Here is a 23,664-nt window from a genome sequence, read left to right on the forward strand (position 1 = left end):
TAAAGCAATGTGCAAGGCCCTTCGCGAGTCTCCGCCGCGGAATCTGATAGGAAACAGACAAAAACTAATTTTCCATCACATAAACACACAAAACAATTAACAAAATATAACCTTAACACTTTATATTAGAATTAAACTTAAAAATTAATAGATAGACGCCAGTCGCACTCCGTAAAACTTATATCTAGACTAAAATATAATTATACAATACATATATCCCCGCTGTGGTCCACAAGTTGCAGTGCAACACGCGAAGAGCCTTAACAGTAGCGGGGGAATCGGGTACAAATGTAAAATAGACCTAGAGCATCGCTAATATCCATTAAGCGGGTACAAAGCGCCGACAGTTAGGAGAAATCGCGTGAAATAAAAAAAAATATAATATGCATTCACTGACGGAATACAAAAGTTTATTCTGACAAGAAATTATATATTATATATATAAAGTGATACATAACTACAAAATATATAATAAAAATTAAAAGTAAACAAAAACGTTTACGACAACGATGTATTGTTGAATAAAAATATATATATATATAGATACATATGTATACAGTTCATTCGATATTATTTTTGGGAGCATATGTTTGTCGTAAGCGTCTCTAAGCGGCTGATTCGCGACGGTGTCGCATCGAAGCTACCAATAAAGGGTGAAAACAGTGACGCACTGATAGTTATAAAAGGGGGGAAAACAAATAAGAAATGCATAAATATATCAGTAAAGTAAGTGGAAGGCACGCCCGACGCCTGTTGTAATGCTTACTTAAGCTACTGCGTCCCGCGCACACACACGTACTTACATACATATATACACACACATGCACGCACACATTCACGCTTACGTCACGTGTCCAGTTGTTATTGGACCCTGGGGTGGCGCTGTATATATATGTATATATATGTCCATACGTTCCAATTCATCATTAATATTTCAATATACGTATTGTATACAGCGAGTATACATATTCCAATTTATAGACAGTTCCTTGGACACGTTTTTTGTATATTAATATTATATTTTCAATTGTTGTCATTACTGTAATTATAAAATCTAAGTAGATACATTAGGGCCCGCTTCATTTCATTACATTCACTTAACTAGTTGGTGTTTTAGAATTCATTTTTGATATCGTAAAATAGTAGAAATAATTAAAGCCGAATTTGGTGTTGCCAGGTGACAATTCATGTTGATATAGTAGAAATTAATAATAAGTAGTAGAAATCGATAGTAATTATAGTAGCAATGAAAACAAAGAGTCCAATATCAACTGAACATGGATCAATCAGACCAGGGTGCTTACATAACCAAACTTAACCTACCCACGTGAACGTGGCCGCGCGTGAACGCTGTCTCTACCAACTAGGCGGATAAACGAAAAACAATTTTATATTCAACGAATGCCAGAGACAACGTATATTTTTTTTATAACCAAACCTATATTAATTTAATAATAATTTGAAATTTAGAATTTTTTTTTTCGTTTTATCTTTTAGTGTATATATTTTTTGTGTTCACTTTTAAATATTTATTAAATGGGAAATATTAAATATTTAGCAGCAATTTGTCTTAACAAAAATATAACGTTACACTAGTAAGAGTTATAGTAGTATTTAATATGTTAGGAACGGACGTAGATTAAGATTAGAACATTAAGTGGAAATAAATGAGATTTTCAAGGTAAATGAATAGTAGAATATTGGAGGAGTAGCGGCCTCGTCCACGCCGCGATACTAGATCGCCGGCCCGTACGTACGATATATCACAGCAGCGCTCCTACATAAGGCCGGCCGAGTGCGGCCGCCCCAGTAAACACCCGGTGCCGGTGCGGACACACCCGCGCTGCGGCCCCGCCCTGCCCCTGCCCCTGCCCCTGCCCCCGTCGAGTCCGCTGTGCCCCGGAGACGGCCCTGGCCCCGCCGGCCCTCCACTATCCAATATGGAATATATATTTAATTTTTAATAGTTTTAAATTCGGATCCGTCTCCGAGTGGATTCACCGCAGCGCGGTATGGGCGCGCACTTCCGTGCCTGCCGTATGCATCTCAGTGTAAACAGACAATACACTATTATTAAATAATCCATATTAAAAAAAAACACATACACCTACAAACTAGATAAGTGGCATTTTACATTTAACTTTTTTTTATTTTGTTTCATAATTTTATTTATGATGATGCCGCCAGGGATGTGTTCAAGTCACAAAGAACTCGCGTCACTCGGTCATCCCGCCATACATCGCCTGACTAATATCGTATTACTTAAAAATAATTATGACTCGTAATTGGAATAACGTTAACGTAATTCGTTCATAACGCGTCATGTGCCAAACTATTTACACAAATAAAAAAATAATGTAAATAAAAAATAAAATGATGAAAGCTGTCTAATGTTAGTTTCGGAAAAGTAAGGTGCCTCGGCGGGCGGCTATATAAGTAATAATTTAGATTAAAAGGCCACAAACATGAATGCTGAGCGGAGCGCGGGGGCCCCACTATCACACATACACGCACACATACACACACATACATTCACCTACCCACACACACAGACACACACAAACAAATACACGGGAGTGTATCACATCGATCAAACCAGGGGGCCCGTTCCAATGCAAGATATATATATATATATATAAAAAATTAAATATTTTTCCAATAGCGATGTCTCGTGTCCGGCCACCGAGTGGCGGGGCGCCGCGCTCCGCCGGTACATTACATACAACGAAACCGAAAATAATAAAGCTCAAACGTGTTTATCACATTACCTTACAACTAACGTGTCAAGATGAGAGTAGCTCGCACTACGAACGCGTCAATTTTGAAGGTCGGAGACCTCAGGAATGTCCCGATCGAAAACTCGTAGCGCCTAAATATATATAACATACTAGGATACGTATATAAAATACTATATACACGGGGTGTCAGCGTTCCGGGTGGAAACACAAGGGAACCGAACTCGGGGTGAGATGTGGATGACGTGCGAGCGGGAGGCGTCTGGCGGCGGCGGCGGCGGCGGCGGCCGCGGCGGTCAGCGGGGGCGCCGGCCGCGCGGCGCTCAGTTCGCGGCGCGCGCGCCCGGCCATCAAATGCGGCTCGCGCCGCGGCCCGCCTCCTGCAACGTGCCGCGCTGTACGGACGCACTCCCAGTCGGCCCAACGTGCTCAAATACCCACCAAACAAAAATAAATAAACCAACCCAGTTAGCATAAACACTCCCTAGCCTTTAGGTAATAATGTCCCAAATACCCACAAAATTTGCTAATTTTAAATTGGGCCCATATTTTACTAAGAGTTCAACCCTAACTGCTCATAAATTTGTGCTCCTAATGCGACGAATATCGCCTGATTCCTCGTGACACTTGGTATTTATTTATATTTTACAATTCAATTTTCACTATGATAAACGAACTAAGATTTCTAATAATAATTGGCAAGCGATACAAACATACACACCACGCCTGCCTCTCATTAAGGCTGGCGTGGTGAACCCCCTTTCACTTCCTCCACAATCATCGATCTTTCATTCAAACCAATCATTCACATTAGCGAATTTACAGGGTACAGAGAAATAACACCTGAATTCTCAAGAATGGCAACACATGGGAGTTATGTCCATGGTACTGCTCATGTCTATAGACGATGGTTACCGTTTTCCATCAAATAGGTCGTCAGCTTCCTTGCCATTCTAAGTTGCATAAAAAAAGCTTCAGTACCGTCTATTTGATCGACGTATGACCATCTAAGATGGCCTCTAGCGACATTTACACCCATTCGCGATCTGACATATATCTTTCGTAATTTTCTTCATCTATTTTTTCTACCATGACGAAATAAAAATCCCTTTTGCGGTAATTATCACTACATCATCGTTCAGTTTAACTCATGTCTTTATTATCTTACACCCAAATTTGTCAGTTTTAATTTTTACAACATTATTACTGCCTGCTTTCACGCTTGCTTCTGCCATACAATTCACACCTATAAATTGAGTATCTATGACAAGTGATATCCCGCCAAAAAAAAAAATTTAAAATTGACAGACTATTCTCTTACATTTATCTCTTAATAAAGTAATCTATGTTATTTAAAAACAATGTCATTCGAAATTCAAATATTAATTTATGAGCAATGAGGATTAAAAACTTTATTCTATATAAAAAAGAAAACAATTGTTTGCGATAATCATACGATTTTTTTTTTATATTAGAATTTATTTTTTATTTGACAGATGTCAAACAAATCCTCAGGTATCGTCAGTTATTTTTAATTTTAATTAATATATTGTAATAATTCCTACTATACAATATTACAAATATCCAAATAAATTTGCTTAGCATTTTGAAAAACTCAGCCAATCGTTATGAAATTTGGTATATACATAGTATTTGGAATGGAGGGCACAAGCTACTTTTTTATCCCCATAAAAACTATTATCAAATATTTTTTAAGTATTTCTATTTACCAACATACTTGGCGGAACAGAACGACCGACAGTTTTGATAATATTACATTCTACTAATACTACCAAATTGGTAGTAACTACTGTTACTACCAATTTGTTTTTGTACGAACGAACTAATGAACTGATCGCCTGCTCCTCAAGCTATGATACGAGAAATCAGCCAACGAACAACGTATCCGCCAGATCAGAGGGTTTACCATAAAATGAAATTTCGAATTTTCAGACTTAATTTCGTGTTTTGGTTTATACCGAAATTAACCTTAATATTTTGTCATGAGTTCTAATATAAAAGTCCAAAAGAATGATATAATCTTGTATCATGTAATTTTAAGAATAAATTTGTGTTTCGTTCGGACCCGCAATTCCGGAAAACATTTCACGGTAGACCCTGTGAACGTCCTAGTAGCGTCGGGCGTTCTATTCCGAGCTTGTGTATGATCGCAGTCGCATGCAACTACATGTAAAGTGCTTTGTCAGAATGTGATAAGCGATAAATGTCAGGAGGTGAACGTGAAGGTGAGAGGGCCGCAGGTGTTTGCATGTTTTTTTTCCTATTTTCATTGGTTCGCGGTGGTATGATGTGCTAACGTGTGCGGTGACGATCGCTAATTGCTCATCGATGTGTTTGCGGTGATGTCGCGGGAGGGAGAGCTTCCGCTATTCGATACGTTGTTTGCATGTAGGTGCATGCGCGCGACTAGGGCAGCGCGTGTATACTGACTATGTCTGGCGCGGGCTGCGCGGCCCCGGCGCGGCCGCCGCCCGCCGCCGCGCCCCCCGCGCCCCCCGCCAGCCCCGCCGGCCCCGCCGGCCCCGCAGGCCCCGCGCCGCCCTGCAACACACCACCACCCACTGACTACACGGAAGTAAATCTCGCCGCTAGCGACACATCCTGCCAGCTCGGCGGGGAGGGATTGTTAGCGACCTCCAAACCATCGTGCTGAATGCCAGGTCTGTTTGTCACACCCGTATCTACCCACCATTTTCATTTGCGTAGAAAAATGAATGCTCAACAAGATATCAACAACTAATTATAAACTGTGAACTGTGTGAAATACACAGAATAAACAGTGTTGTTGGGGGGGGGGGGGGGGGGGGGAAGGAATTGTTAGTAATGGGGTCTTAACTAACCCATTGCTAGCAATACAGCCTATCAGATTGACCTCTTCGTTTCTTCGTTCCATTTCTAGTGGAATTCGTCACGATGAACTTATGGCGTGAATTTACTGGGTACAGAGGAATAACACCTGAGTCCTCAGGAATGGCAACGCATGGGGGATATCATGGACGAAACAGTATACTCTGTTATGTCCATGGTACTGCACATATGTATAGGCGACGGTTACCACTTTCCATCAAGTGGGCCGTCAGCTTGTTTGCCATTCTAAGTTGTATAAAAAAAAAGGTCAGTTTCTAAATGAAAACAAGTATTTTTGTCATAATTGATTTTTTTTATAAAACTTCACTTAAAATATCAATTTTCATTACATAACTATAAATAATATATCTAATAACATAGAAAAGATAGGAGAATTTAAAATAAAATCAACAACTATTTTGTTACGTCGTCGATATGGTAAAACCTTGTAATTTTTATATCAGAAGGGGGGGGGGGCTCATAACGTATGGTCAAGTCACCTGGTGCGGGTCCTGCGGATGCTGCGCGCGACACATCTTGTCGCAGTAGTCGGCGAGGATGTCGCGGAACCGCGTCCAACACTTCTCCGGCACTGTGATCGCCGTGCGGAAGTTGCTTTTCACCTGAAATGTCAAATTACGTTTTACAAAATGTGCATTTTTCAGCCAGCACGTGTCATGGTCCTCCGCCGCCGGATAATCTGTGCCACGCCCATAACACTGCTTACTTGTGTATTCTATCATAGGCATGATGTTATCATGTCATTAGACGACAGTTATCACTTATCATCAGGTAGACCATTCAGATTATTGACAATAGTATGTCTCGTAATTAAAAGATACGACAATGCCGCCAAAGTATACACATCTTTCTTTGAGATCCCGTTAAGATTGGATCCTCTCAGGATCAGATTAGCATGAAAGAGGTTTTATAGTAGTGATTGCTATTTATGAAGCTTTAAATGTGAATTACAACAAAGTTTAATATAAAGTGCATTTTCCTAAACACGCCTTAATGCACTGCAGCATTGTCGATTGCAGAAGACAATCTAGTGTCGCTTCATGTTTGTCGATCTAGTGTAAGTTATTATGAGGAGTCCATCTCGAGATTTCTCCTTCTCATTTACACCACTAAATTAAAAATTAAATGTAAAATAACATCATGTCAACGGTCATAGCGCCACACAACGAGATTCCATCGGCCACTGCCATGCAAATAAAATAATTTATTGTTTCCATTTTTTTTTTTTTTTTAGTTCTATCTGTGAGGATAGTTTTAAATCTATTTTTTATACTGTTTACTATATCACAGGCTCAAATTAGGATCCGGCACAATTTGTATTAAAGGTGTTAGTTTATTTATTTATTTTTTTTTTCATAATTTCAACCACGGACTACAACTTGACAGGAATCAGGGAAAACTTGTCCCGGTGTACCTGGAATAAACTCTGGGACGCCAAATTGTCTCGTTTTCAAAAACCACGCGAAAATTAGAGTAGTCTAAGGGCGATATCGATAGTTAAGGTGAATATAAAAAAAAAACATGCCAAGAGTTTCATTCTCATTTAAAATATTCACCACAAATTTGTTCCTCCGATAATTTGTTCATCCTATATTTATCTAACTCGTAACTTTCAAGTTGACTTTTTCTGAATAAATAACTTTAAAAAAGTTTTTTTATTGACTACCTGTTAATTGTCCTAAATATACCGATGTTCCATTTTGAGTCAAAGACGAGACGTGAGTGGTAAACTCGAAATTCGAAAGATGAGTTGCGAATGGTAAATTATAGGAGGTGATACGACTCAATATTAGCACATACATACATACATACATACATATCTGTCACGCCTGTCTCCCATTACGGTAGGCAGAAACAATGGAACGCCAAATGCTTCGATTCAAACATACCTCTTTCGCTTCTTCCACATTCATCAATCTTTTCTTACACGCTCGCCGGTTACGGGTACATTTAATTTGGCCCTTCTTCAGCACTATTAGTGTTCTTTTTTATACCACAAAGGTGGCAACACGAGCATACGGCCCGTCTGATGGTGAACGGTCACTGTAGCCTATGGACATGTACACTGTTGGTAATGAGTTGTAAATGATAAATAGTCCTCCAAGGAATAGTTAGTAAGGTGGCGAGTGTAAAGCGGTTGGCGAGCGCCAGTGGCCGATGCAAGCGGTGTTGCGAGCGCCGCGCCTGCGAGCTACAATTACTTGTAACGATGGTACCACCTCGCTGACTTTCATGTAGATGCCTCGGTTGTTCTGTCCGATGTCGAAGTAGAAGTTCTTATTGTCCACGCGCAGGTGCCGCCCCTCTGGCAGCTCGCCTTTGAAACTGTAATAGTGCGAGCACCATGGTTTAATAATGCCATAACAGTATGCACCTATTAACACGAGCATTTACTGCATCCAAGAATAGACAATTTAAAGTATTATAGACTGAGACATAAATCTTTGGAAAATTAAACCATAATATTATGATATGGTTTGTATGGTATTATAACATTGTAAATATGAATTCGTATATAATCGTCGTCCTTCGTGGCGCAGCGGTCAACACGCCTGCCTGCGACGTGGAGGCCCCGGGTTCGATCCCCGGCCAGGTCATGATGGAAAGCGATCTTTTCCTGATTGTCCTGGGTCTTGGATGTTTATCTATATATGTATCTATTATGAATATAGTACCGTTGAGTTAGTATCCCATAACACAAGTCTCGAACTTACTTTGGGGCTAGCTCAATCTGTGTGATTTGTCCGTATATATTTATTTATTTATTTTATATTACACTGCTCAAAAAAGTCTAAGCAACACATAGGCACTATTTTAAATTATCAATCAATTATTATATAATTTCTTACAAAGTAGGTAATACCTATGGAAACTTTTTCGATCTAGAAGACATACTGGCTGGTTGTAAAAAAAAATCGAGTATCATTTGTTTTTTTTTCACAAATTCAAAAGCGAATGCATTTGTTCGAATTTTATGGCGTTTTCTTTGTTGCTTATTAAAATTTTGTATTCTGTATCAATTTTATGATTTAAACAATAATATGAAAAAAGTTTTGAACAAATTTGGATTTTAAGACATTTTTTACGTCATGGAGCGACGTCAATTGAACACAGATGAAATGCAAAGAGCTGTAGGCATGTTGCAAGCGGGAAGTCAATCTAAGGTATCTCGGTATTTTTGTTTCAACAGAAGCCTTATTTGCCGTCTTCATCAGCGTTACATTAACACGGGAGATATTGCTGAGCAGTATCCAGGTCGAGAAAGGTGTACAACCACACTGCAAGATCGATACATATAACTGACTGCAAGACGCCGATGTTAACCACCCGAGAGGGGGGGAAAGGGATTGTTAGTAATGGAGTTTGACAGCCCCATTGCTAGCAATATGCCTTATTAGGTCGACCTCCACGTGGTTCCCCCTGGAAACCATCGTGAACAATTCTTGTTGAATTCGTCACGATGGTCTAACTGACCTGCTTCATTTTCACCTATCAATCTTCACTGGTGCCCCGCCGGTGTATACCGATTGCGCGGGTGGGATTACCATTCCATTATCATCCATTAAAAAAAAAAACCACCCGAGAGATAGGTTTAAAGCTACAAAATTCAAGTGATGTTGTGGTTAGCTGCCAAACTGTGCGAAATCTTTATTCTTATTTTTATCATTTGCCATAAAAAAAATCAGTCTGATTGATACGATTCTTTTACAAGATTATCGATATTAAATTCTTGAGTGGGATGTCTTATCTACAAATGTTATTTCTGGTTTGCTCCTCAGTGGAAATTAACTTTTTCTAACCTGACAGATTTAAATGGTCAGGATAGTAAAAATAAATGTACAATAAATACAAGAAAAGGAGTGTTTCACTTATTTGATTAAAATGTTTTTAGTCCTTAGTGGGCTGGAGGAGGAAGTGGAAGCAGAGGCGAGGGGGTAAAGAAGCGGGAACGTGGCGTGGGAGTGTGGGTGTGTGGCAGTATGAACGGTGTGGGAGTGTGAGTGATGTGGGAGTGTGGGTGGTGTGGCAGTGTGGACAGTGTGGGAGTGTGGGTGGTGTGGTGCGTGTGCGTGTGCGTGCGACAGACCCGCCGTCGTCGACGCCGAAGTCGTCGAGCAGGTCGGTGAGCGCGTCCCGGAACTCGATCATGCCCTGCGCCGGCAGCGCCACCTGGCTGCGCGGCCCGCCGCGCGTGATCGTCTGCGACACGCGCAGGAACCGCCCGCGCGAGTTCTCCTTCAGGTCCAGGTAGTACCGCCGGTTGTCCTGCCGTCCACATCAACTTACGTGTACTACAACATACTTACTGGTCATTTAAACGCATGAGTCTCGTGTTGAATGACAACTATCATGGAGTTATGCTGTTAATAATTATTTATATAAGCTCCAATACGTAATTAAACTAGAATATTTATTTATGTAATACAATAACATTATTATTAAGCTATCACTGAATTTTTTTATTTGATTAATTATGATGCATACAATGGGCCACCCCCTTCCTTTCCCGTGGGTGTCGTAAGAGACGACTAAGGGAGGGCGAGGGATGGGCAGCAGCGTCCCTCTTAAAACATTTCTAATAGCCTAACTGCGGTTGCCAACTCGCCTGCCGAATATGGCAACAACTGGCAAAACTCCCCTTGTGGGGAAGGCTCATGTCCAGCAGTGGACAGTTAACGGCTGAAATAATAATGTATATGAGAACTTCATGAGCAAAATATGAAATTGGTGCAAAATTGTTAATAGCCGATTTAGATGCAGCTTATTCTATTTTATTAATATTTTAGAACAATTTTTAAATAATCATGGAAAAATATAGAGAACCGTTCAACAATTGAGTGGTGTTTGGCAATTGAGAGGCCCCAGTGTCGGCCGGTGGCGCACCGGTGCGCACACTGTTACCTTGAGCATCATCTCGGACTTGAGCTTGCCGTCGTCGGGCACGTTGTCCGGGTTGGGCGGGCCCAGCGACGAGTAGTAGTCGCTGAAGCTGGACAGGTGGTCGCGGAACTCCGCCGCCGTCGACATCGCCAGGAAGATCTGACTGCGCCGCCCGTCCGCGCCGATCTGAACACATACAATACAACAACTTGCCTGCGATATTTATTCTTTCTATACTACGAATTAATTCTGACATACATATGAATGTATCATATTTGAATACATAATATATTTACAATAAAGCACTTGATTTGTTTAACAATTTAAATAACTGTTTACTAGTTTGTATTGGCATAAATAGGATATAATTGAAAAATCAAATCTTCTTGAAAAACTAACAAATAAATTTCTTGCCCATTCTTTTCAGCCGGAATTACATTAGAATAGAATAGAATAGAACAGAACAGAATAGAATAGAATTCAGAATACAATTCTAAATTGGCTCGAGCCTGGATTTGCTAGCAATATACCCTATCAGGTCGACTTCCACGTGGTCCCCACTGAAAATCATACTGTATGCCAGGTGTATTCATCACGATGGGCTAACTGACTTGCCTTTTCATTCTCACCTATCATCCGTTACTGGTGCCTCGCCAGCATAGGCGGTGTTACCATTTCATTAAAAAAAATAATTCGTTGCCTGGTTCCTAACACAAGATATTCTAGCTTGATGATTAAGCAATAGATGTGTTTAAATAAGTATGACATTATTATAATATTACTATTGTATATAAATGATAAATGATTGTATGTATAACTTGGTTCAACGCGCTCTACCTACTTAAGCACTGTATTTGGTATGCTTTTATTTATATCATTAACTGATAATTATTTAATTAAATCATAAAATTTATTATTATAAAATTCAACACAAAATGTATTTTTTTTAATTTATGTAATTAATTAATTTATTCTGATTTGATACATATAGCACGATTCAAGTATACACATAGATCTCACACAATGTGATGGGGCTTAACAACTAGAATATATTAAAACTTAAGATCAGACCAGAAAAATAAAAGAAGTACACTAGTTATTCTGTGAAACAAATAAGTGACAATAGCCACTTAGCAATTTTATTTTATATTGTTTACAAATTGAATTTTATATCGGCGCCGGTAATAGGCATAAGATGCTCTCTAATTTATGTTTTGTTTTACATAAAATGATAGGGATCTCCGATAAATGAGGTGGCATAATAAAGAGTTACGATTAACGAGCTGGTTATGTAATGCCGATAGCGAGGTATCGCCCCACGCTGCCGGTACTGAACGCTCGCGCTGTCTACTCGACCGCTGGTTTCACGCGATGCTTGCGTCAACGTAGCTACCGATTGCCATATAAAAATTCCGTAATATTAACTGAGTGTGTCTGTATGTAGAGACGTACAGACATACTCAGTACGTCTCTACGTACGACGTACGTGTAGAGAATAGAAGGGGCAAAATGCTGGGCTACCTTATACGACATGACGATTTTTTAAGAGCATAGTAGAAGGAAAAATAGAGGGCAAAAGAGGAAGAGGAAGACCGAGGAATAACTACATGGGACAGATAAAGGAAACGCTAGGTATCATTCGTATAGGGAGATAAAGGATATGGCCTGGGATAGAGCTGGCTGGAGGAAGATGCATGAATTGGTTGCACCGACAAGAGGAAACTCTTAAATGAAAAAAAAAACATGTCTGTACGGCGAGTACAGACATACTCGGTGTAGGTGCCGGCATAAAACTGGCCTTCACTTTTTTTGTCATTGGTTTCGTAAGCGACGACTAAGGGAACATAATGGTTGAAAGATGGGCAGAAGCATCCCTCTTAAATCAACACCAAAGGCATAATTGCGGTTGCCAAACCGTTTGCCAAGCATGGCAACTACTGGCAAACCCCTCTTAATTATAGGGGAGGCCTATGTTCAGCAGTGGACAATTATTGGTATAATATAGTATGGTATGTCTGTTAGTTTTTGTCTAAATTGAATGTGTAATACAATTATATGTATTTCTAATTGAACTGTCAAATCTTAAAATTATTAAACGAAATTTCTAATGTACCTAAGTAGTATATTCATTTATTTTAACATTTATTATATAAGCAATAATAGTTGTGGCACTTCAGCCGCCCGCTAACGAAATGCTTTCTTACTGTATTGGGTTGACTGGAAGAGATCTCTGTCAGAGATAAGTCCACCCTTGCTCACAATATTTATGAATACATTATTTTATATGTAACTTACAAGTGCAATAAAGAATATATATATATATATATATATATATATATATATATATATATATATATATATATATATATATATATATATACAAATAAAAAACAGTAAGCCTATTAGTTATCCAGTACCCATAATGAAGTTTAATTAGTTTGAGACTAGATGGCGTTGTGTAGACATGAACAGCACCATGGTTCATCACTATGATGCCCATGGTACCCCTCATACCTTACTATTCAAATTCAAAATAAATTTGAAGTAAGCTTACACAAAAGCTCTTTTAAGTTGTAATGTTTTTATATTGAAAACATTTCTGAGATCTATGGAATTATGGCTCAGTACCCAGTAATTTTACTGCCATAACCGTCCCTTTGAAACCGAAACACAGCCATACGAGCACAACTGCTTCACAGCAGAGACACGAGTGGGACAAAAGTAGCCAAGCAGATGACTTTTGTACAAAGGGTCTCTGATTTACTTACCTCTGCAACTTTAATAAACCTCCCCCGGCGGTTCTGCTTCACGTCCAAGTAAAAACGCTTGGACTGGATCTGCAGCATCTTCGTCGCCAACTCCTGCTCCTGTGGCTGCTGACCTGGAACCAATGGATTATTATATTTAGTAATAATGTCTTTATACGTTGAATTAAGTGTTATTTTGCCGAAGTCCAACTGGTTAGTTGGTTAGAATGGGGGGAAAGGAATTGTGAGTAATGGAGACTAAGAATCCCATTGCTAGCAATATACCCAACCAGGTCAACCTCCTCGCGGTTCCTTTGATTTTCTGATTAATTCATCATGATGGGCTAACTGGCCTGTTTTCATTCTCATCGATCACTCTTCACTGGTGTTCCGCCAGCGTATCCCGTTAGCGCAGGCGGGGTTACCATACCATTTTCACCCATCAAAAAAAAAAAGTTGATTAGAATTATTTAAATTAAATGAAATTTATTGCAATAAATGTGGTAAATTTAGATAATATTATGTATGTTGTGTAATTTTGTGCAGCCTTAACATTTAGCCAGCTTGGCATGCAACATTTTTACATATCGCAGACTATTAATTCCCCTACATGTCGTATTCCGATGCTCAGACGATATAGATTTTTTTAATTTTTTTATAACACAGAGGCAAACGAGCAAGCGGGTCGCCTGATGGTAAGTAACTATCGCCGATCATCCAAAATACCGAAGATCGCCGGCCTTTTAAAAAGGAATATGCTTATCTTAAAGGTTATGATACTGTATCGGTTTGTGCGTGAAAGAAAATGCCTTGAAAACCCACGGTGGAAGATCGCCACTTCAAAGAAAGAAGAATTAATGTCCGCAGTGTACGCAGATGGTGACCTATGTTGTAAAGAGTTAGACCGTATTTGTTATACACGAAGAGCCAAAAAGACAAGTCTAAAACCTCACGTATCACCTTTGATATCTGAGTTACAGAAGTGAAATTATTGGGTAATGTGGCTAAAGAGCTGCAAGTCCTTTAAAATTTCCGAAGTTTCGGACTCATTTTCGTGTTTTCGTTCATACCTAAATCGGCCCAGTAAATGGAGCCTAACATTTCGTTCGTCATGAATCCTACCGTAAAAGTTCAATGGAATAATATTTTCACATTTTTAATGTTTTTAAACGGTAAGTATTATGTAATTTTAACATCAAATTTGTATTTTATTCGGCTTCGAAATTTCGGAAAACATTTCATGGTAGGCCCTCTGGTTGGCGGAAAAATAGGCAAGAGGTACCCATGCAGAGGGCGTTATATAAAATCTTCCACTGGGATAACAGATAGCGACATTACATGCTTTATAATGTTTTCAGATGTACATGTGAATTTTAAATAATGGCGATGAGTCACACGTAATATTCCTTCTCCGTCGTCACAAGACATTTGATACTACAAAGTGTTTGACACCAAAGAATATGTTTATTCCGTACTATAAGCATTCATTCTGCTTACGCTTTATTCTTTGCTGACACCACTTAATCATTATAAAACATATATATGTAGGTACGTTATTGATATGTTCAGTTGTGTAATTATCTACAATCCGATTTCTAATTACGCATTCATACTAATATGATCGTTACGTGGACTGCGCCGCGTAACGCCCGACTATTCTGTTTTACAACAGGAATTGGTCATTTCCTCGGCGATGCACGAGGAAGCCATGTTGCAATTGCAACTTAATTATGCCATTCAATCGCTTCAGTAGTTTTACAAAGAAATATTCGCTGGTAAATAGAATACAGCAATGGATGTACTAGTTTTTTTTTTTTTTTTTTTTGTATTAATCGACTTCCAACAGGTGGACGTTGCCGATTCGGTATTTTTTGTGTGTTACGCGATATCATCGTGCATTGTGAACCAAATACGATTAAATTGAAGTAGATTATGAAGCGATTGATACGGTATACCTATAAAGATTAAGATTTATACGGTCTTTGAAATAAAAACTTTGATATTATCTATTCTGACCGTCGTCATTCTTTTCCAGGTTTTTCAATTTTGAAGCAATTTCAAATTATTTATTGCACGAATATGGGTACATACATTAGATGAAAATAATAATTACATGTCCATTATTCCACATTCTACCATATCGGCGTGTACAATATAAAATTAAAGTAATCATAACTTATATAACAATAAAAACAATGTCAATAATAATAATAAAATGTAAAAAATGACAATAAAAATAACTAAATTGTATGTCTAATATTTATCAATGTAATAGTCATATTTCAAAAAGAAAGAGGCTCTTAATTCGTTTATTATATTTTGTATGTGTGTTTAACATCGTAAATATCTCAGTCGAGTTAGACTATTTTTTCAAATCGATAGAGTTTAAGTCCCATATAAACTTTGTTACAATTGGACTTGCGGAGAAAAATCTCCCTCACACGATTCCGTGTTCTAAATTCAAATATTTCAAATCTAGTACATACATATCTGTCACGCTTGTCTCCCATTGTGATAAGCAGAAACTATGGAATGCCAAATGCTCTAATTCAAACACACCTCTTTCGTTTTCTCCACATTCGCAAATCTTTTCATACACGCTCGCCGGTTACGGATACTTTTAATTTGGCCCTTCTTCAGCACGTCGCCTTTATCTTCATTCTTGTTCATTCGTCGCCTTATTTATCCATCCTCTCCAAATGGTCAAACCAAACAAACAAACATGTAGTGTTTTCACAAAATATCTTTTCTCGATCATAATATGTATTGTTCTTTTAAAATATAAGAATATTGAATACAGTAATAATTTATTCATGCCAGAACACTGTTAAGCTTCGGAAAATGTACTTCGGTCACGTCATAAGGAACGAAAAGTACAGAATACTACAAGAGTGGTAAAAAAGGAGGAGGTGACCTGTAGGATGCACAACTCTTCAGAGATAAATAAGCTCTTATGTTGTTCATCTCCGATGATGAAGTCTGAAGTATTTTTTTTATAATATAATCACCGTAACCTATGAACACCTGCAATACCAGAGGTATTACGCGTGCGTTGCCGACCCTGAAGAAACCTCTTTACCCCCCTTTTGAATCTACTTGTTAACTACTGCGTCTATTTATCACTTTTTATCAAGTGAATTGTCAGCGTGTTTGCCATTCTAAATATCACAAAAAAACTATCAACATCCTAAATTTTTTTTTGGAAGTCATCTAGTAATGGTAGTGCATGAATGTTTCCATGATTAATGTCCATGGTGCCGCTAGGCGCCTGTTGCCATTGCCATTTCATGTTGCATAAAAATGGCAAGAACATTATTTCAAGGCGCATAGAAAGCGATGTATAACCACTATAGACGGAGATAGTACATTAGTGTTGCGAAAAATGTATCATTAAATTAATTCAATTAACAAATGTTGTGTTGTGACTTTTGATGGTGCATTATACTAATTATAATTAGACAATGACTGTAAACTAGTATGAGAGATATGTCCTTCTATGTGTATTTCACAACTATTAGTTGAACAAAAATGTAACAAACAAGCAAACAAACCTTTACATTTATAATATTAGAAAATATACACCTATTGTGACATCCTAATGAAACTTTCTAAGGAACGGCTGGTACAGAAAGCAGTTTTTATCAGATTTTATTGTAAACAGTGATATAGCCAAAATGGGAGTTAATGCAGAAATAACTTCGAATATAGAAGAATGGAAAAAAAATACACAGATACCAAATAATAATTAATATAAGTGTAGGAAGGTGATGATGACAATTTAAATAAATAAGCTTCATGATGTCTGTATTAATATAATCACGCAGAAGGGTTTGTTTAAATGCACTAAGCTCTAGTTTATAGCTAAGCTAAGGTTATAGGCAATTGAACAACTTATAAAAAAAGTTTAATTAATTAAATTAACAAAATTCTACCTAGACAATGACTGTACATGAGAGATATTTAAGGAAAATTAATAATATGAGGGGTTTAATAAAGCTGAGAGATACCAATGCAAAAACTACTGCACCAAATTGGATGCAGTTGCGTTCAGAAGCTCCTCTTATTGATTGTTAATAAAGAGAGAGGTAGTATCAACTTACCAGAGTCAAAATTGTTCCCGCCTGCGTCCATTCCTTGACCATGATATTCTGAAACATATGCAATAAAAAAAAAACAATTACAAATAATATACTTTTTATAACTACTATACATGGATAAACATAATATGTACTCGTGGGGGGAAAGGATTGTTAGTAATGGGGGAGGTTAGTCCCCATCGCTATCAATATACCTTATCAGGTCGACCTTCACGCGGTTCCCCCTGAAAACCATTGTGACTAATTTATCATTGAATTCGTCATGATGGGCTAATTGACCTACTTCATCCTCACCTATCATCCTTCACTGGCGCCCCGCCGGCGTATACCGATAGAGCGGGTGGGGTTAAATTACCATTTTCACTCATCAAAAAAAATATGTACTCGTTTTGAATGCAATTTAGCATACGGTCCGCCTGACGAATACCAGGCCGCTTGCAACACCAGGGGACACCGTTCAGTTAGAAGGCCAGAAGCATGTTATCAACCCTTTTGCTACAAGTATTGTGTATACTACAAGTACTTGTACATCATGTACATAACTATTTTCATATTCTATGTAAGTTAATGTTTTATGAAACTCGGTATGGCAAACAAGCAAAGGTGACGGCCCACCTGATGGAAGATAACCATCGCCTATAGACAATAACAACGTCATTGACATTACAATTCATAACAGGATTGTTACAGACATATCTATTTTATTTATATGCTTTTACATCCATTTATAATATAAATATTAAGTTATACCAAAATATACACAGGTGGACTTATCCTTTTAGGTAAGTAGATTGGCACTATCCATTTTTTTTTATACAACTTAGAATGGTAAACAAGCTGACGGCCCACCTGATGGAAAGTGGTAACCGTCGCCTATAGACATGAGCAGTACCATGGACATAACAGAGTATACTGTTTCGCCCATGATACCCCCATGCGTTGCCATTCATGAGGACTCAGGTATGATTCCTCTGTACCCAGTAAATTCACTGCCATATCCTTCAAACCGAAACACAGCCATGATAACACAACTGCTTCACGGTTGAAACACGAATAGGACAGAGGTAAAAGTCAAAGTTAATTAAAACCAAACAGTTTTCTCAATTATTTATTTTTATGTGACAACATATTAACAATATTTTTAATTACAAAAACATTTAAGTTACAATCATGAAGTCGACTATTGGCATAAGAATGAATAAATTATGTACAAGTGACAATCTTCTCGCAGTTTCTGAATGCGGCAATGCAGCAAACTGTGAGTACAAAGGGCTTACCATGAAATGTTTTCCGAAATTTCGGAGCCAAACGAAACACAAATTAGATATTAAAATTAGATAATACATGCCGTTTGGAAATATTAAAAATGTTAAAATATTGTTCCTTTGAACTTTTATGATAGGGTGTATGACGAACGAAATGTTACACTCCATTTATTGGTCCGATTTTGGTATAAACAAAAACACGAAATTAAGTCTGAAATTTCGGAATTTCATTTCATGGTAGACCCGCAGTTCTTCGCTTCAGATCTTGCGTAAGTGGTAGGGTTGTTACAAATTTATTCATATTTAACAAATATACAATTATTTGAAAATTTACATAATTTACATTAAAATTTATAATATTAACACCTATATTCGAATTACAAAAATATTTTAATGAAAAAATAAATAAAGATAGAAGAAGAAATATTTATGATCCGTACCGGACCCAAAAGTCCCCATGACACTTGTAGCATTTGAAAAATAATGTTTATTAATCAAAACGGAATTACCAGTCGAATTAGAAAAATACTTTTTGCATTTGACAGATCATTTCTTAGCAAGGTTATAGTCTTCGACATCACAATACGACCACGGGCGGAGTCGCGGAATGTAGCTAGTTTTATGATAGCGACATACATACATCAAAGTAAAGTGCAACCTCTCAGTGTCTGTTGCTTACCAGTAAAGAAAAAAAACTTTTTAAAAAATGCTTAAATATAAATTTACTTGAATAAACATATTTCTTTCTTTCTTTCTTTCTTAACAGCGTCCAGCCTCCAGCATCATTGCTAGCAATAACCTTGTCAGGTCAATCTCCCCGTGATCCCCCCTGAAAATCTTTGCACTAAATTCCAGGTATATTCATCATCAGATGGGCTAATTGACTTGCCTTTTCATTCTCACTTATCACACACACCTCACTGGTGCCCCGCCAGCGTATACCGTTAGCGCAAGCGGAGTTACCATTCCATTATCATCCATTAAAAAAATCCAAGACTGACCCATAATAGGACGCGAACAGTCACCGCAACCATCGTAGGTATTATTATTGAATTCACGGGAGTATCAGTTCCACCTGGATACATTCGTATGCCACTGACCTCAAACTAGGTAATCCTGCGACTCGACGACAGAATAACTCGGCACTTCGAGAGGCAGCTGTCGCTTCCCATTCCTACTTTTTCTATCGCTATACATTTTTATTATGATTAAATTAGAACAAATTATAATAAGAATTTGTTGTATTTAATTTTAATTAGATTACATAAATACTATTTATAATTTATGTAACAGTGGCGCCCTCTATTGTTTTATAGTGTTCGTTTTGTACGAACGCCTTTGATCTCACTCAACAGACGATGGTTTACATAACCACGATTCAGTGAATGAAAACCCAAATGTAAAAATAAAAAAATCTTTTTCAGTCTAGATAGAATTAATGGGAATTAATGGGATTAGGATCAACACAAGGTGGTTGTGAACGCATTCAATTAAATAAAAATCATCAAAATCGGTCTAATATTTGCAAAGATAAATTTACAAAAAAAAGTACAACTAATAAATCTCTGTACTACAAGTACTTCAAATCATTTGTCATAATTGACTACCAATGCACAGTTCAAACAACTAACTACTCTAGAAAGCTGAAATTTGGAACGTAAGCATCCGAAATATAAGCATCCGATAAGGGCTAATGAAAATTTAAAGGAGAAACAAGACACCACTATGTATATAATATAAAAGTAAAAGTATGTACAAAAATTTGTTACTTATAGAATTAGATATTCGTGAAATCCGAAAAATTTAGTACACAAATGGACTATACTCATTCCAGATTTGTAGATTAACAATTTAAATACGTCACTTTGTCCTTTCTTCTTCTTTTTTTAAACAATTTTAAAAAAAAACGTAATACAGTTCACACGCCGGATAGAATAGCATTTAATTTTCCTTCAGAGGTGGAGGCGAATAAAAGGCTAAAATTATATCAACCAGTCAAATTCAGTCTGAACACACGGTTTTATTTAAAACAATAATATTCCTAACTATATAAATATGGAGCGCATAAATTTGTGTGTAATTACAGGTGGCGCACGGTGGAAATGGGAGCGGGACAGGGCGCAGTGGGCCGCACGCAATATGCATAGAATCTAATTGCGACTGCACTGCATTAGTGTACGTCAGGCCACTTTGCCTACAGCCCACCTGGATAATTGGCAGACGGAACCATCGCACGTACGTTTCTGCTGACACATGCTTGAGATAGAACGAGAAATGAACATTTTGTATATTAATTTCCCCTTGAGTTTGGGAGGCTGGTGATCTGTAAGACGGGTTACCCTATTACTTACACCGGGCTCTTACAAAGATTGTTATAAATTGTAATCTATGTAGCTGTAAGTTTTACTATGCTATTTTGTGAGAAAAATAAATATATATTTACTATACATTCTTTTTCATGCTTACCGCATAGAATAGCATGTGGTCCCGGCATAGAATAGGCCACCCCTTCTTTTCCCGTGGGTGTCGTAAGAGACGACTAAGTGAAGGCGAGGGATGGACAGCAGCGTCCCTCTTAAAACATCTCCAAAATCTTACTGCAGTTGCAAAACCACCTGCCAAGCGTGGCAACTACTGGCAAAGTCCTCCTAGAGATAGGTTTATGTTCAGCAGTTCACAATTAAAAGCTGATACGAGTATGACATATCGGCTCTTACGACACCCACAGGAAAGGATGGAGTGGCCTATTCTATGCCAGGAGTACACGTCAAGCATATGCTTTATAGGAGACGGGCATTCTATCAGATGGACTGTCAGCTTGGTTGCCATTCAAGTGTTATATCGACAAACTTATTTATATTAATTTTCCCACGACAGAAGCTTACAAAATCTAGTCGTTATGCTGAGTGCATTATATCCATATAATATGATACAGCGATAGCGTGTACTAGGCATGCAGTGTAGTTACACTTGCTGTTGCTAGGAGACAGTTCACTTGCACAATGCCCAGTCGAGCGGTGCCGCTAATGTGCACTGATTAGCAAGTGCTTTACGACACCGGCTGGGATTCGATTAATATGCATACCTATATAATTATATTACTTCCTAACAACTCGCCCCGGTTTTGCTCGGTTTTTTTTTTTTTTTAAATAAAATACAACTCTTACGCTGATATATAGTACATACTTGTAGCTTTTTATAGGTGAAAGAATTAATATAAATCAAGTAAAATTTAAATTCCTTCAGTTTATATATGGATTTATTTAAGTATGAATTAGTACTTTAAAATATACATTTATATATTCACATTATTGTAAGTATGCATATCTATATATGTATTTAAAAACAAACAAATTTTTGCGCCACCAGTCAAACTATTTTTAATTATTTTATTTAATTACCTTCTCCATCCAAATGTTGACTGGAAGAGATCGCTCTTAGCGATAAAGCCGCCCATTGTTTCCCAATGTAATATTTTCTTGTAATTGTTTATATCTATAACAAGTCTACTATTGTAATCTTATGAAGGAAATAATAAAGAGTTTCTATCTATTTACTTTTTTTAATTTATTCATTACAAACGAAAAATAAAATTTAATTTGCAATATTAGTTTAGGTCTATACAAGGTAAAATGTAAATCATAAACATCCTTTTATTGGAGACTTCTAGCAGTGAAAGTAAAAATTATCACCAAGGGAAAATGGGTTGAAAATCGACTAAGAATTTAGAGCCTCGCGTACGTCCTAAAATTTTTGAACCTAAGTTAACGTGGTAATTTCAAAATTATTTATTTTTCAATATTTATATTAAAGCAATTAGTGTCCTAACATATTCTATGCACGGAAAGATTAACAAATATTACGTACCATATTTGTAATTATTAATTTTATATATATAATAGTGACTACACTAACGTTGACAACCAATGAGCGAGACGAGATGATTCTAAGATTCATTATCTTTGAATTTAGAACGCGTTATCGCTGCAACTCGATTTTACAATACAATTGATAAGAACATATTTATAACATAATAATAAAAATAAACATTGGCAATAAAACAATTTAACATGCATAAAAAGGAGAAACTCCTCCATTTTGAAACATGGCGAAAACGGAAGGATACATGCAGAGATCTAGACTGGCCTATTGTGATCAAGTGTTTACGAGTATGATAGAGAAGTGTCTAGAACCGATGTGCATAATACGTGTAAAGAAGTGACTGTAGCAAGAGATATGTGTCAGGATAAAAACAATTTCTATTGCCGAAGACCTCTATCCTTGCATTCTCTGCCTATCCCGTATGATAGAGCTGGTATAAGATAAATATTATCCAAGTTTAGATTTTTTTTATACAACTTAAAATGGCAAACAAGCTGACAGCCCACCTGATGGAAAATGGTAACCGTCGCCTATAGACATGAGCAGTACCATGGACATAACAGAGTATACTGTTTCGCCCATGATACCCCCCATGCGTTGCCATTCCTGAGGACTCAGGTGTTATTCCTCTGTACTCAGTAATTTACTGGGTACAGAGGAATAACACATGCCATATCCCACTCTTCAAACCGAAAAATTATTGAATTTTTCTAGTGCAAAAGAGTAAATGTACTACATAAAACATCAAACACATCTGAGTCTAAATAATGGGGATTAACTAAAAAAGGAATAGGTTTAGAGTAAACCATACGAGTACATATCAAAAGGGGTAAACCCACCTGGTTTTCCTGTTGACCACATAAGTAAATTTAAGTAAATATATTAACAAAGGGAAATCCAGTCTTATCAACTGGATTTTACTGTTCTTAATGTGCATGACAATTATTGTTTTTGCGGGAATATACACACATGGCCATGAGGTCCTGCTATATAGAATAGTCCACCCCTTTCTTTCCCGTGGGTGACGTAAGAGGCGACTAAGGGAGGGCGAGGGATGGGCAGCAGTGTCCCTCTTAAAACATCTCTAAAGCCTAACTGCTGTTGCCAATCCGTCTACCAACTGTGCCAACTATTGTCAAAACTCCCCATATGGGGGGAAAGCTTATGT

General features: G+C 37.6%; 1 protein-coding gene across 5 annotated transcripts in view; it reads right to left on the reverse strand.

The window, feature by feature from the left end:
- Nucleotides 1–379: 379 nt before the first annotated feature.
- LOC113519456 (transcriptional activator protein Pur-alpha) overlaps nucleotides 380–23,664 on the reverse strand; it is a 47,932-nt gene continuing 24,647 nt past the window's right edge. For 2 of the 5 annotated variants that reach the window (XM_052897166.1, XM_052897170.1), the window contains exons 2-9: nucleotides 17,353–17,400; nucleotides 13,274–13,386; nucleotides 10,527–10,691; nucleotides 9,712–9,890; nucleotides 7,826–7,949; nucleotides 6,104–6,226; nucleotides 5,187–5,297; nucleotides 380–3,115 (exon numbers count right to left, since the gene is read on the reverse strand). In XM_052897166.1, the coding sequence (XP_052753126.1) occupies nucleotides 3,086–3,115; nucleotides 5,187–5,297; nucleotides 6,104–6,226; nucleotides 7,826–7,949; nucleotides 9,712–9,890; nucleotides 10,527–10,691; nucleotides 13,274–13,386; nucleotides 17,353–17,400 (893 nt within the window). In that variant the 3' untranslated portion in view covers nucleotides 380–3,085. The remainder of the gene's footprint in view (nucleotides 3,116–5,186; nucleotides 5,298–6,103; nucleotides 6,227–7,825; nucleotides 7,950–9,711; nucleotides 9,891–10,526; nucleotides 10,692–13,273; nucleotides 13,387–17,352; nucleotides 17,401–23,664) is intronic. The other 3 variants (XM_052897167.1, XM_052897169.1, XM_052897168.1) reach the window with 3 other exon arrangements.

This window comes from Galleria mellonella, unplaced genomic scaffold, assembly GCF_026898425.1.
Source record: "Galleria mellonella isolate WM207_F2 unplaced genomic scaffold, CSIRO_AGI_GalMel_v1 utg352, whole genome shotgun sequence".
NCBI classification, from domain to species: Eukaryota; Metazoa; Arthropoda; class Insecta; order Lepidoptera; family Pyralidae; genus Galleria; species Galleria mellonella.